At 43.9% G+C, this 13,257-nt stretch overlaps 1 protein-coding gene across 3 annotated transcripts in view; it reads right to left on the reverse strand.

Annotated features, from left to right (window-relative positions):
* The window catches only part of trip4 (thyroid hormone receptor interactor 4), a 44,756-nt gene that overhangs the window by 10,909 nt on the left and 20,590 nt on the right, over positions 1-13,257 (reverse strand). The window contains exon 13 of one of the 3 annotated variants that reach the window (XM_041070023.2): positions 10,333-10,699. The exons of the other annotated variants lie outside the window; for them this stretch is intronic. Within the exon in view, the coding sequence (XP_040925957.1) occupies positions 10,641-10,699 (59 nt within the window). The 3' untranslated portion in view covers positions 10,333-10,640. Of the gene's footprint in view, positions 1-10,332; positions 10,700-13,257 lie in introns of those variants that run through there. 3 annotated transcript variants of the gene reach the window in all.

A 13,257-nucleotide genomic window follows, 5' to 3' on the forward strand; every position in this document is an offset into this window, starting at 1 on the left:
AAGAAACGCTGTGTCTGTAAGTGTGCGTGCGTGCGTGCGTGCGTGCGTGCGTGCGTGCGTGCGTGCGTGCGTGCGTGCGTGCGATTAGGCCGAGGAGGGCGTGAGCGGGAGCGGAGGAAGGAGGTAACAGCGACGAGCTCCTTGGAATGCCACAGACGTGAGGACATCGATCCTGCAGACCTCCTCCCATCAGTCTCTCTGACCGAGGTGACGGGAATGTTCATAAAAATGGAAATGGAGCCATGTTGTTCCAATGCGCTCAGGCAGACGCTCGGCACAGATGAGTTCATCCCAACATACATGAACCTACATCAATACATACACACACACACACAGGATTATTACTACAGCCCCGACAGGGAAACAGATAGTGTACATGTACATATAGGAGCACTTCCCCCACCACTGTGTCCTTCTGCTGCTCAGACAGAGAAACACTTCAAACAGATGCAGAGCAAATAAACAGAGGCAGCTGGGGGAAGGAAGCAGAGCCTCTTCCTGATTATCATGAATTGCTGTCATGTGTTTTTATGATAATACTTAAAAAAGGGCGGCATTTCACTAGAGCCCGTGAGACTGGAAGAGGGGGGAGCGGAGCATTGCGCCAAATATGCCACAACATGCAATTAGCCCTGTTGTATGCGTCATTTGTTAGCTTTGCAGTCCTCAGCGTCACACACTAATTACCCATGACCACTGTAGGCATGTGACAAACGCTTGCTGCACAGATCCAGAGTGTGCCTTTGCTCCTTATTTCTTACATACATTTTAATAGAAAGTTAAAGCATGATGGTCGATTCACGGCTACAGTTCATTCTTTTACTGTATCATGAGTCTGGACTAACGCAGGAATAGTCGCCCCACAAACAGCTTAATCCTCATTCAGGCTGGCTCTCCCACTGCTTCTCTTCCTCAGCGGTGAAGCAGGCTTAGCCTAGCAGCAGATGCTATTGATTTCTTTAAAGAGCGGGGGAGGGGAGGCACCGAGGCGCTGCAGCTAATGAAGGAGATTTTCAGAATGACTCCATGCTTTTACAGGGAGCTGTGTTAATGGCGGCTGCAGTGTGATTTTTGACTTGCTGAGCTGGACCCGCGACGCCATCAGAAACAAGAGGCTCTGAGACCTGTCTGAAAATAAACAGCCTTGAATCTGTGCTGGAGGTTTCAACCTCCTCTGTGTCTAAGCCAAACTCGACAAGGGGCATTAATATTTACCTCCTGCTGCTAATAAGGCGAACTGTTGTCTCTCTCTCTGCTTTAATGTCTCGTTTCTATATGACTCAGATGTGGTGTCAAACAGCAAATGTGTCAAAACAATAAAACCAAAGCCTAAACTTACACGCACAACACGTCCTTCTGTCTAAGTCTATGAGAAACAATCCTGTCGACCCAACACAGCACGAGGTAAAATGAACGTCAGCTGTTCATCCATTAGTCATTATTTAATTAACTTTGATTAGATGAGAAAATTCTGCAGGTTGGAACTTCACAGCTGGCTGCAAACGCATGTCAGTCGTCTGTTTGCTGTTTGCAAAACGAGAACCTGAGACTTAGCCTCTGCCAAACAACAATCACCACATGAACAATGAAGTCATCATAAAAACCTTCAAATTAATTTTCAATCCAAATTATTTTCCTATTTGAATACAGTGGAGGTTGAAGTCCGCTGATGTGTGGCTACACTCGGCATTTGTCTCTTCTGTTTCGCTACGGCTCCAGGATTATTTGGCCCTAATATAAAGTACATACTGTTGTTGGGTTCACTGAAAAGAAACAAAGGAATCATTAGGGGGTTTAGTGAACAGATCTGCATGTAAAGTGGGTCAACTGGAGGCTTAACAAGCTGCTAGAGGAATAGGCAGCGCACTAGGAAGGCACCGGAGGAACAAGTGGCTGCTGGACTACAGTTACGCTTATATGATGTCTTTATTGTTAGTTCTGATCACACAATGTGCTGCATTACCTCAACAATCAATACACCTTCACTGTAAAATCTTTCATTGCAGCCACAGAACAGAGACAATGTGAAGAAGCTGCTTGTTTGTTTTGAAATAATCAGGTGATGAAATGGAGCAAAGTGATGATTTGAGCGGATTCTGACCTTGTGGGGAACAGTCGGAGCGGCAGGAAGGGAAAAAGTAGAGAAGCAGGGCATTGGTGTCAGGTTTACTCCATTACATGACACACTTTAGTTGCTATTAACAAGATCTAAAACTTTAATTAAGGTGAGCTAGGATCCTTTGTTATGTAATCACGGCTAGTGGCAAATCAGAAGGAAAACAAACACTTCACGGGGCTGTCGTCATGGGAACCACACAACCACGAGACGCTATCTCTCGCACACAAAGCCTGTTTCACAAAGTGTTTTTATACTGACAATCTCCCGGCGTTGGCCTGTATCCAGCTCCATCCGTCGCTAAGCAGGCTGGAGAAGGCGTCCTGAAGCCGCTGTGAGCAGAGGGGCTCAGCTGGGGCTGAGGTGGGATTCAGGCGGTGCTGATGCTGATGCTGATGCTGCGTGTGTGTGTGTGCATACACGCGCCGCTTCCTGAAGCTCAGGTGCTCTCAGGCAAAGTGTGAAGAGGCTTCGCCAGCCACAGGGAGGGTGAGATAAAGACTTTAAGAGCTCATACAGTGAGTAGCTGCAGAGTCATTTCAAGTGTCACCAACTCCATTTTTCCTACTCTGACTCTGTCTCCACCACTCTCACAGCTTGTGCATGTGATAGAGAAGCAACCATTTAGGACCTTTTGGTCTTATGGGTTGGACAAAATAAGAATCTGATGAAATCACACTTGGCTCGAATGTTTTATATTACAGCAAATTTATGGAAGGAATTAATTGGTTGCAGGCCACAATGTAAAATTATGAGAATGGAAAAATGAATAAAGGTTTAAGTATGAAGCTGCATTTGATGCAGGTTGAAAGTAAATTATGCATGCACACGTGCGGGTCCTTCGTCATGCAGCAGGCAGCACACTGGAATAGACACTATTCTATCTTTTCATTTTCTCACTTCTGTGTCTATTTGCTGAGGCTCCAGTACCAAACCCCGTGGGGAGCAGACAATCGTATGAAAAGCCCTTTCAAGTAGCGCTCTGCTCAAACAAAAAAGTCAGATTCAAATCTATGGTGAAACAAAACAAACAAAAAGACTAACGCTAAAAGAACTTTCCACTTTTTAAGCTGGTCTTAAAAAACTTTGTTGCTCTTGACGTGCACTCCAGAGCGTCGCTCAGACTTCCATGAGGCTGTGGGACTCTCACGACGCTAGAGCTAAATGGATTCCTGCTATTTGCAGTTATAGCTTATTTGAGCTTCATTTCACGAGTACATAAAGTAGTTGAGCTTCAGAAAAACACAACCATTCATTTTGAGGACCATTGGATACTGAGAGTCTGATGAATATAGTAAAAAAAACATAGCAATTATGCTTAAATTGTCACTTCTGGTTTTGTATTTTTCTTTCTTTTACGATAAAAAAAACAAAACCACTTAAAGCTGCAACTTCACTGATCAGACAGTGATTTTAGTTTTTCTATACTTACGTTTAAATTATCCTGAAGCACAGTATATTTAACTTTAATTTAGGATTTTAGAGCATCTAAATCTGATCTTGCTGAATATTTATGATAACTAGCGATGATGTTCTGCAGCAGGAAAAGGAAACGTGCTCTGAACTCTGCTGCACATTCTTTGCATGTTGTGTAATCTGCATCTCACTGGGTGTCATTTACTGGATCACACTAGTCAGGTCAGACAACAGCAGCAGCGACAGACATCCCAAAAGGTTAAAGAGTATGTGGATTGCACATGAGTCGGACCCAAGTATAATTTGCTACCATTCATTTTAGCATCCTGGCACATAACTGTGTGTGGCGGAGGCGCAGGACATTCCTCAGAGGTTGATGTCGCAGCTGTTTCGGTTCACTAACCACTACATAACACAGCCGTGTTTTCAGTCACAGCAGACGGCCGTAACCACCAGCCTAGCTCACTACATGTGGAGGCGCTGGAGGGAAGTTGTTATGGCAGTTGAGCATTTGGAAACTAGAGCCAGATATTTGGCCCCAGGAGGAGGTTATTGGTGGAGAGGAATGAATGGCATGAAGGCTACGGTTGCTTCATAACAGCAGGATGTGTCAGTAAGCAACTGTTTGCTGAAACGCTCTCTTTTGTTAGTTATAAGGTGATTACACATCAAAGCTCTGTTTACTACAAATATCCAAAAATAGTCACAGACTTTAAACAAACTACGATGGACCCTGTTTTACCACACAGGACAAGAAAATGAAGTTACACTGCGGACAAAAAACAGATCTTCAGTGGAGAACACTGAAGCAAATGTGGTTTGGATCAAGCACAGTGAGTCTGAGAGTCACGATGAGAAGGCAGGTGAACCACGACGCGCTTTATGTTGTGATCCTACAACAGCAAGAAACACTTAATCCCTCATATCGTAAATGTAAGGACACAATCCATTCATGGCACCCGCTCTAATCTTTCCCCCTCGTCCCTGAAACCCTCCATAAATGTTTCCGTTCGTCAAACAGCACATTCACTCCCTCTCTCCTCCGTATTTCCCATAAAGCTCTCCAGTCAAACAAAAGAACAAGAACCAAGAGATGAGACAAAATGCTTGGTCAGATTCTGCCAAAAGGAAGTACCTGCAGGGAGCGAGAGGCTTTCTGAGCGTCACAAATCAATGTTCTCAAGTAAAATGTATTAAACTGTAAAATTTAAATTGACAAAAACTAGACATCACAATCATTGTGGAGTGTGAACCCCAATGGGTTCACACTCCACACCAGGACACCTAGAAGATCCTCAGAGTCTGAAACGCTTAAATACCTTCCACTTTTATGCACATAAGTGATAATTACTGCTTTTACAAAACTCCAAGTTATGGATGTCATATGGAACCAACTGTGCTCTACCCGGCAGCTCCGTTCTACCTTCCTTTAACTTTCTTCACGAAGTTCGAACCAATTTCTCCTGACAATATCAAAAACATCTTTTCCTCGCTGGAAAATCTAAATTTGAAAGTTCAAAAGCTTCACACTCTATTAGGAATTAGAATTTCTTTCTTTTGTTTTCCCCCCTTATGATTTTCTGAAAACCCACTTAGTAACCTCAGATGAATTTTCTGGCCCTACTGTCAGAATTTAAATATGTGTCATTAATGGCTTTTGAGCGTCCACCAGTCAAGGATGCTCTCGGTTGGAAGCCGTGTTTGCTCTTCGTATAAAACCTTGGGCAAATGAAGAGAAAGGAAGTGATTTCTGGTCACTGATGTTACCTTCATTCATCTCAGGTCAGACCTGCGAGTTCGAGAAACCATTTTATACAACTGCAAATGGAGAGGACGTGTGGTTCGTGTGCACAATTTACAAATATTGTGGTTGTTTTTAACCTACTGAATCTTTTCAATATATCTTCTCTGAGGCTTTAATGAATGTATTGCAGGAAGAGGTTTAGGGCGATGATTCAGTAAGTGTGGCTTTCCAGTGGTTTAGCTGTAACCAGCTATTTGTAAATTGGCAGCAGTGATACAAGAAGGATTAAAATATTCTACCAAGTTGGCAGCATTTCATGGGCAAATCACAGCAGAAACAATGAAGCTGAGAGCACAGATAAGCCTGTGTGTGTGTGTGTGTGTGTGTGTGTGTGTGTGTGTGTGTGTGCGTGTGTGTGTGTGTGTGTGTGTGTGTGTGTGTGTCCTCACATAGAAGAAGAACGACAGAGATTGGTTTGAGCTTCTATAGAGACTGCGTGTGTGAAGCAATATCAGAAATACTCCTGGCTCCTGACTCCTGGATGTACAGTGGCGTATTGCATTTTTCTGTGTGACCAGAGGGCGCAAATAGGCGGCTCTGTAGAACGAGCCACCCTTGTTCAATAATCCATTTACTTGGCTTTCTCGGTGGCGTGACTGTAATTTCAATCACATGGATTGTAGGGAGATAAGTGGGGAGCGGCCTACTGCCGTCTGCTGACAGGGGTGAAATCCAGTAACGTCTCCTCGCCTCATGCCTCAGTCCACAATGATCTTGTTCCATTGATGGGCAAAATGAAAAGTGGCAACAGTGAAGGTACAGATCTTCAGATTTCCTTCTTCTTGATGTCAGGTATAATTGAATTCCGGGGTTTTGTATTTCCATCCTAATACAGTTATACATGGCTTTGACTGTGGTGACAGAGCTGGTTACTCCATATCATAATACGTCATATACAGCTCTCCAAAGAAATTATCAGCCAATTCTTAGTTAACATGACAAATCTGGCGCATTTGAAAATAGCATCCACTCAGAGACTGCGACTGGAAGCAAACTCCACCAGGCTCCGATTTTTAGGATTTCCATTATTGCCATTTGATAGTGCTCAGGAGATCTAGTAAAATTTATACAGTGTCACTGCATGTGCAGCGACGGAGCCGCTCTCCAAGAGAATTGTCCGCGTGCCAGAGTGAGTTGTGTATTACCATATCACCATCTTTCCAGCCAGCTTCTTTTTCCCTACAAGCTATTACTTGCTGCCTCGCCTCATTAGCATTGCAAATAACACCTAAAGCTAGAACGGTGATGGCAGCAGCAGAGGAAATAGGACATAATTAACAAATTATGTAAGAAGCATGAAAAGAATGGAAGGAACAGAGTGTAGCAACAAGGAAGTGGGTGATGAGGGGGAGGTGGAAGGAGCATTCTACAAATCTGATTAGACTTTTCACTTTGCGCTGTTAGATGGCATCTAGTTCTGTGTGTGACATACCCAACTCTGCAGGAGACTGCACAGTCTGTAGAGTTCCCTTCTAACAGACAGTTAAACCCAGAAAAATCACACAGAGCTCAAAGACAATAAACTTCAGCCTTTTACCTGATAAAATATCTTTGTGAGAACCACAAATATAACAAATTCATTTTACAGCAGTGACTAAATCTGTGTCTAGTGTCAAATTAAAAGATCGACACAGGTTTTTGTCAGTTATATCACATCATTATGTAAAAGACATATTATAAACCTGCAGTAGTTTCTCCTCGCAGCTGGAGTCAAAGCTTTTAAACACAGGGCAACGTCCCACCGTACGGTGTGCGATGCCTCATCCACTGGGTGAAGGCTGTCGAACATTTAAAGGAAAGCTACAATCAGACCATTCCTCAAATCATTCAGTTACTCAAAGTTAGATTCTGATAAAGGTAAAGAGATTTCACCGCTTTTTCACAGAATAACTGTCATTAAGATGTTCTTCCTCACAAATCTACAGCCGTCTGAGAAGCTGCGTCACTCCTTCACCACTTTAGACCATTTTTGGTTCAATAGAAGTGTAATTGATGTGAACAACTCTCCTCAGACCACCGCCAGTGTTGCCGTGCAACTTGCCTTCAAGGAATATCAATAATTAGCATTGCTTTTAAACAGTACCAAGCACATGAGGTGCTGAGTTAATATTATGCACACGGGACTGTTTACTTTTAGCTCAGAAGCAGCAACTAAGGTTCATACCTGGCAGAGCGACGATAAATATGTAGTGAACACACTCAACTGGAGTCCTTTGATGCCTAAAACTACCATTTACAGTTGAGCGTGTAAAGTTTTCACACATTAACTATGACTACCGTCAGCACAGCATGAAGAACAGAAGAACTCCAGTACGAATACTAGTAACAACTTCATTATGTGATCATATCTCAAAAGGCTGTTTGCTAACTTTAATTAGTCAACAGCTGCTATAAACTTTGAGCGATGGCCGAACTGGAAAATCTGACCCCAGATTAAAGCAAAAAACAAACAAAACAAATGGGTAAAACTGCCTGCTCTTAAGTAGCTGGCTAATCCTATCAAAGCACTTTGAGCTGCAATCCTGAATGAGCTGCATGACAGGGGAATAATGTTGGCAGCACTGAAATATAGTGCATATATTAATGGGTAATGGACTGTGAAGTGCCTGAATGGAACAGCAGAGAGTGAGAGGGCAGAGGGAGGAAAAGAGCAGGTTACGATGTAGGTTCCACCACTAACCACAGAGAAAACCTGGTTTTATTCTAACGTATTGACCAGGGAGCGAGAGCGATGCAAGAGTCTGACTAGGCAGGACAATGTGGTAACTACAGCAGTATTAAAATATGACCATTAACAGCAAGTGCAGCCTATAGAGGAGGCACCAGGAGCTGGTAGGAATGATTTGCTTAATAGATGGGAAACAAGCACTTGTGTGTTTGTGATGCGTCTGCTTAATTGTGGAGCCTCAGTGGGGGCTGCCTTGTTTCTGCAAAGTGGCTGCAGCTCTGTTGGAAGCTCACTGGGGGTAACACAAGGAGCCCTATAGTGCGGTAATGCAATATTCATGGTGGGGTGTGAGCAGGGCAGTTAAACACAGCAGAGTTGTGAGAACGCCTTCCAACGCACCATGAGGGAGCAGCTGCGGCTTGGGCTCGCTCCCCTCCGAAGCCCGGCCTCTTGCTCACGCATTGTCTCGCTTTCTCTGCCCTCCCTGTTCCCTCGCTGCTGCCTCTCACTCAGCCATTAATTTTTAATCACAACTTAAATGGCTGCCTTGGCTGCGGCTGTGGGGGCAGCGAGTCAAGGGCTCTTGCCTCTGGTTACAAAGTAGGAAATAAATTTGAGGAGATCAAGCTAAACATACAGGGATGGAGAGGGACGACTGGCTGGAAACGCACAGGGAGGGAAAATATCAACTTTCTGCCGCAATTACAGCTTAATTAGAATTTCAAGTCTTTCATCTTCGCCTTTCCATTACGACTGCTACAGGAAATTGTGATCAAATTAAGATAAGGAATTGGATTTTTCAAGGGTTTTTGGAGGCCACGAGGAAGTAAAAAAAAGATAGGAGGAGTGGATTTGGAAAAACAAAACGGATGCATTGATTTGTTAAACGGCAGAAAACCACTAGAGCTTAACATGACAAATGAAATAAACAAGCATCTGTTGTGATAACGGATTCATCACATGAAAAGGCCAGAACTTGCTGGTTCTACTTGCATCTACTACAGTAAATCTTTTGCATAACAATTAATTGTTTTTATCATCCAGCTTCGTATTGTAACTTGTAATCAAGTGTTTTGAAGCCGGTCATGTTGGATAGGTGGCCGCTCCCGCGTCGTCCCCTGCATTATCTATTCCCATGCTGGGGTGGTCTGACCCCGTCCTGTAATGAGGAGTGGAGTCATGGTCTGTTAGGAGTCCCGGGGCAGCGCCGAGCGATCGCTGCTCAGCCACACAGGACTCCACACCCGCTGTTTGCTCAGACTTCCCTTGGACGGTAAAAGTCAGGCCTTGTTGACACATCTGTGCTGTCTCACCCCGAGGCTAATGGCAATTACGATTGTCTGCTTCTTCTCAGAGGGAGAAGAAAACTGCAAGAATCAAATGCTGGCTTTAGAGCAGGCAGCTGACAGGAAGCTGACAGCCGCTGCTGAGGGAATTTACCTCTGTTGATCTTCCTCTCAAGTGCAACAAGGTGATTACATTGGTTAAGTGTTTGGATAGAAGTGTCGACGGCCTGGTGGTAGCTGTGTCACTGTGTTTACACCAATGCACAGCCACTCATTTTGTTATTGGGCAGTCGGTGACCATTCATGGTGAACTTTGCTTCTCGCGCAGTGACAGCAGGGATTGGCTCCAGCAACCCTTAAAAGAAGAAGCGCTATATGTTTGTATTAGTATGTGCACATACCTTAGCACTATTATTGGTATTAGTATTAATCTCCAAGGTAAACCACAGCACAAAAATTGTTTAGTTATGAATGTGTTAGCCTAAGGTACATCCATGCTTCTTATTTATTTTATTTATTTTATTTTTTTTTTTTGCTCCGATTGTTTACTTAACAGATTTGCTTGGTTTCAGCAGCTGGTTGCACCCCTTACCCCCCCTCCCCCCCACCCTCCCGCATACACACCCTAAAGCAGAAACCTAACCTGTCCACCAACACAGCAACATCACACACATTTTGGATTAGCTAAATAAACCATTAAATAAACCATAAATCAGGAAGAGTATATATATTCTATATATACTCTTCTTGTTAAAGCAAAGCTGTCCATCACAATATGGCATTCAGCGTAATATATGCTGCTTGCTTAACTGCTGGACAGAACAAAAAAAAAAAAAAAAAAAAAAAGAAGAAGCGCTTAAATAAAGAGAGGAATGGACGGATCTGAATTCGAAGCTTTCCCAAGATAATCACATGTTTACAGGAAAATGCAGAACAACAGATACCTGGCTCTGAGCCTTGTGTGGAGAGCCATATAATTATAACTGCTATTGTAGAAGACTTAGAGCAAACATTTGGAAACAAGGTAATAAGAAGACGGCAACAAGATTTGATTCAGTATTTACTTCAATAAGGAAAAAACATCCAGCAACACTTTTTAGCCACCTGTGACCCGATGCCTCATTGAATGTGTCTGGTTTAACATCCTCACCTCAATCACTTACTTGAACTGTGCACATAATCCACCCATTGATTCTCAATTCCTAACCTGACAAGGCAACAAAAAAAAAATTCAAGGAGGCAGCGTAAGTGCGTTGAAGCTCACAACAGATGGCCAAACACACGAGCTATGTGTCACTAATCAAGGACATTGATCCCAGAGCGAAGCACATGTGTCTCACACCCCCCTTCTCAGCGCTGACCCACATTGATCTCTGATGAGAGAGAAGATGTGGTAATAGGAAGAGAACCTGGGAGCACACAGAACAGGAGTCAAGCTGTTGTTATTTTAAATCTGTGATAATAGAAGCTAAAGACAAAATCAATTAGAACAATTATATGCTAGAATGATTTCACCTACGAGATGAAGTCATTTAAAATTGACAGTATGTTAGAGGGGCTTCCACTCACTCACACCAACACACATGAATCAATGTGTACGTGTGCGGCCACAGAGGAAAGTGTGGCGCGTTCGCTGCATTCGGGAGAGAACAACGGCTGAATGTTGATTAGCTGTTCTATACGAGCCTCAGGTGAAAATGACGGTTCCAGACGTGTGTGTGTGTGTGTGTGTGTGTGTGTGTGTGTGCTCCAATTTCCCTCATGACAAAAGTAAAGATCACTTTCAGCAGAGAAATAATTCTGTTCCAAGTCTGATGTTTTGAATTCCACTGGTCCGAGCGTATGAACCCGCTGCACATTTATCCAGGTTATATTCCTGGAGACTGAATCAATTTCGAATCAGCTCCCAGGAGCGTAAGCCACACAAGCGTCAGACAAACTGCCTGGTGCTAGAATGATGCAGCATCCACCGTACATCTCAATCAAAACGCAGAAGAGCTCTGTCCTGTTCAGGCAGATGAATAAATAAAAGCTGCACGTCCACAGGAGAACGTGAACCATTCATTCACAGTCACTGACGCACCATCACGTCAAACACTGATTGATACGGATTTGGTAATAGTGACTGATGAAGGTAACAATGCTCAGTAAAGATAAGGAAGCCAAATCTGTTCCCACCACAAAGAGCCATTTATTACCGCTGCCTTTTCACCCTGTAGTCAGACAGAAAACTAAGAGGTTTCATTATCAAGGGCAGCTGATAAAACCTCAAAGCTCAAGAGCAATCAAACGCTACAAAGCTTTAAGACAAAGAGTGTCTGAGTCACGACTAGCAAACCTGTGAATAAAAGCTCACACAGGTATTCTAGAGTATCTGACATAAGCTCTACATCAGAATGCTCCATTGTGTTGAAATTGGATGCGAGATCACTGCAAGACTCTTTCAATTAAAGTCAATAAGGCCAAAATAAGGATCATAACGTCTGAAAGGCAAAGACCCAGAGACGGAGCAGCCACATTAAAGAGCCACAGCTTCAGTCTCAGCACATATCACATTAACAGTAGTTACCACTGCACATTTGTGGCCAACTTCAACGCAGTAAAGCAGAATGACGTCTTTGTGAAGACTTCATTTCCACCGCTGTAAATGACATTGAGCAGGCGGCGCGATGCACGTGAAGGAGAGGCGTCTCTCTAATGGCAGAGTTACAGCTCGGGGCGCGCGGCGCTTCCCATGCCTGCGTGCTCCGGTCTCTGCTCCACAGCTTAGCTTGCTCCTCTTCCCATTAACCGGCTGACAGATCAGTAATAAACACAGCCTGTCACCTTCAAGGCCTGCCTCTCATTTAGTAGAGAACACATGAAACCTTGCTCTTTCATTCCTCCACCCTCGCTCCCTCGCTCCCCCTCTCTCTCTTCATCCACTGGGCTCATTGGAGCTGAAACAAGATTTTTGGCCCCGGCCGCCTCAGAGGCAGCAAATTCTCCTTTCTGCACCTAGATAGCCCGAGAAGGCATGAATATTAAATGGAAAATCTATGAATAAATAAACAAAAAGAGCTGATTGCATACCAAATGAAGGGGATCGTTTATTTGTGATGCATGCTCACTGGTCCCTTGGTACGTGACGGTTACACACAAACAAGAAAATATAGATCTCTGGACTAAACCAATGCCCGTGTTATTTAACAGAGCACAAATAATAAGGCGGGCGTTTTGCTACAGGCGACTGCAGGAGAACAACACTTACAGTAGGAAAGTAAGAAACAGCCCCATTTTCGCTGCTATTCCTGTGTTGGGAGCCAGCAGGTGGCCTTGCGTGGCTCAGGCCTGCAAAACAATCAAGTGGACACAAAGCAGCGCTTGGCAGCGTCTGCTGAACGTTATCACGCTGCTCGTAGCTTTACCTCTGAAGACATTCAAGCAGGTATCCAGTTTAGCCGCTCGCACAAACGGCTCCATGCTCTGACCGGTGCTCATGGTGCCTTCCAATAGGAAAACACGGTTTCAAACCTACGTGACCAGAGTTCCCAGAGCGGTAGTCTTTTGTGTCCGCTGAAGAGTCGCCAGTGTGACTAATTTTAGCCAATGTTCACAAATTATTCACTGGATTCATGTTTAATTCAATAAGAGTCAGCACCAAACTGATGAAACAAGCGGCTTTTAAAAGCCGTGTTTGTTAAAGGCTGCGTTGGGTTTGTGATATCGTTGTTTTTTTTATCTTAATACTCTGCAGAACTGCTGTTTGGGTCCAGCGTGGTACCGTTTACAGACATATCATGTTTCTTCAGCACTTGAGAAATTATCTTGCTATCAAACAACAGGCATTAGACTCACATTATGCAGACATGAACATCACATACTGGTCTCAAACTGCTGCACGTCTTTGACTAATTCTGTGCTTTGTCAGTTGAAGATATGAAGCTGCTACGAGGAATCTGAAGGTTTTTGTCCTGCTCGTGGAGCA

The sequence above is a fragment of the Betta splendens genome, chromosome 3 (genome assembly GCF_900634795.4).
Source record: "Betta splendens chromosome 3, fBetSpl5.4, whole genome shotgun sequence".
Lineage (NCBI taxonomy): Eukaryota > Metazoa > Chordata > Actinopteri > Anabantiformes > Osphronemidae > Betta > Betta splendens.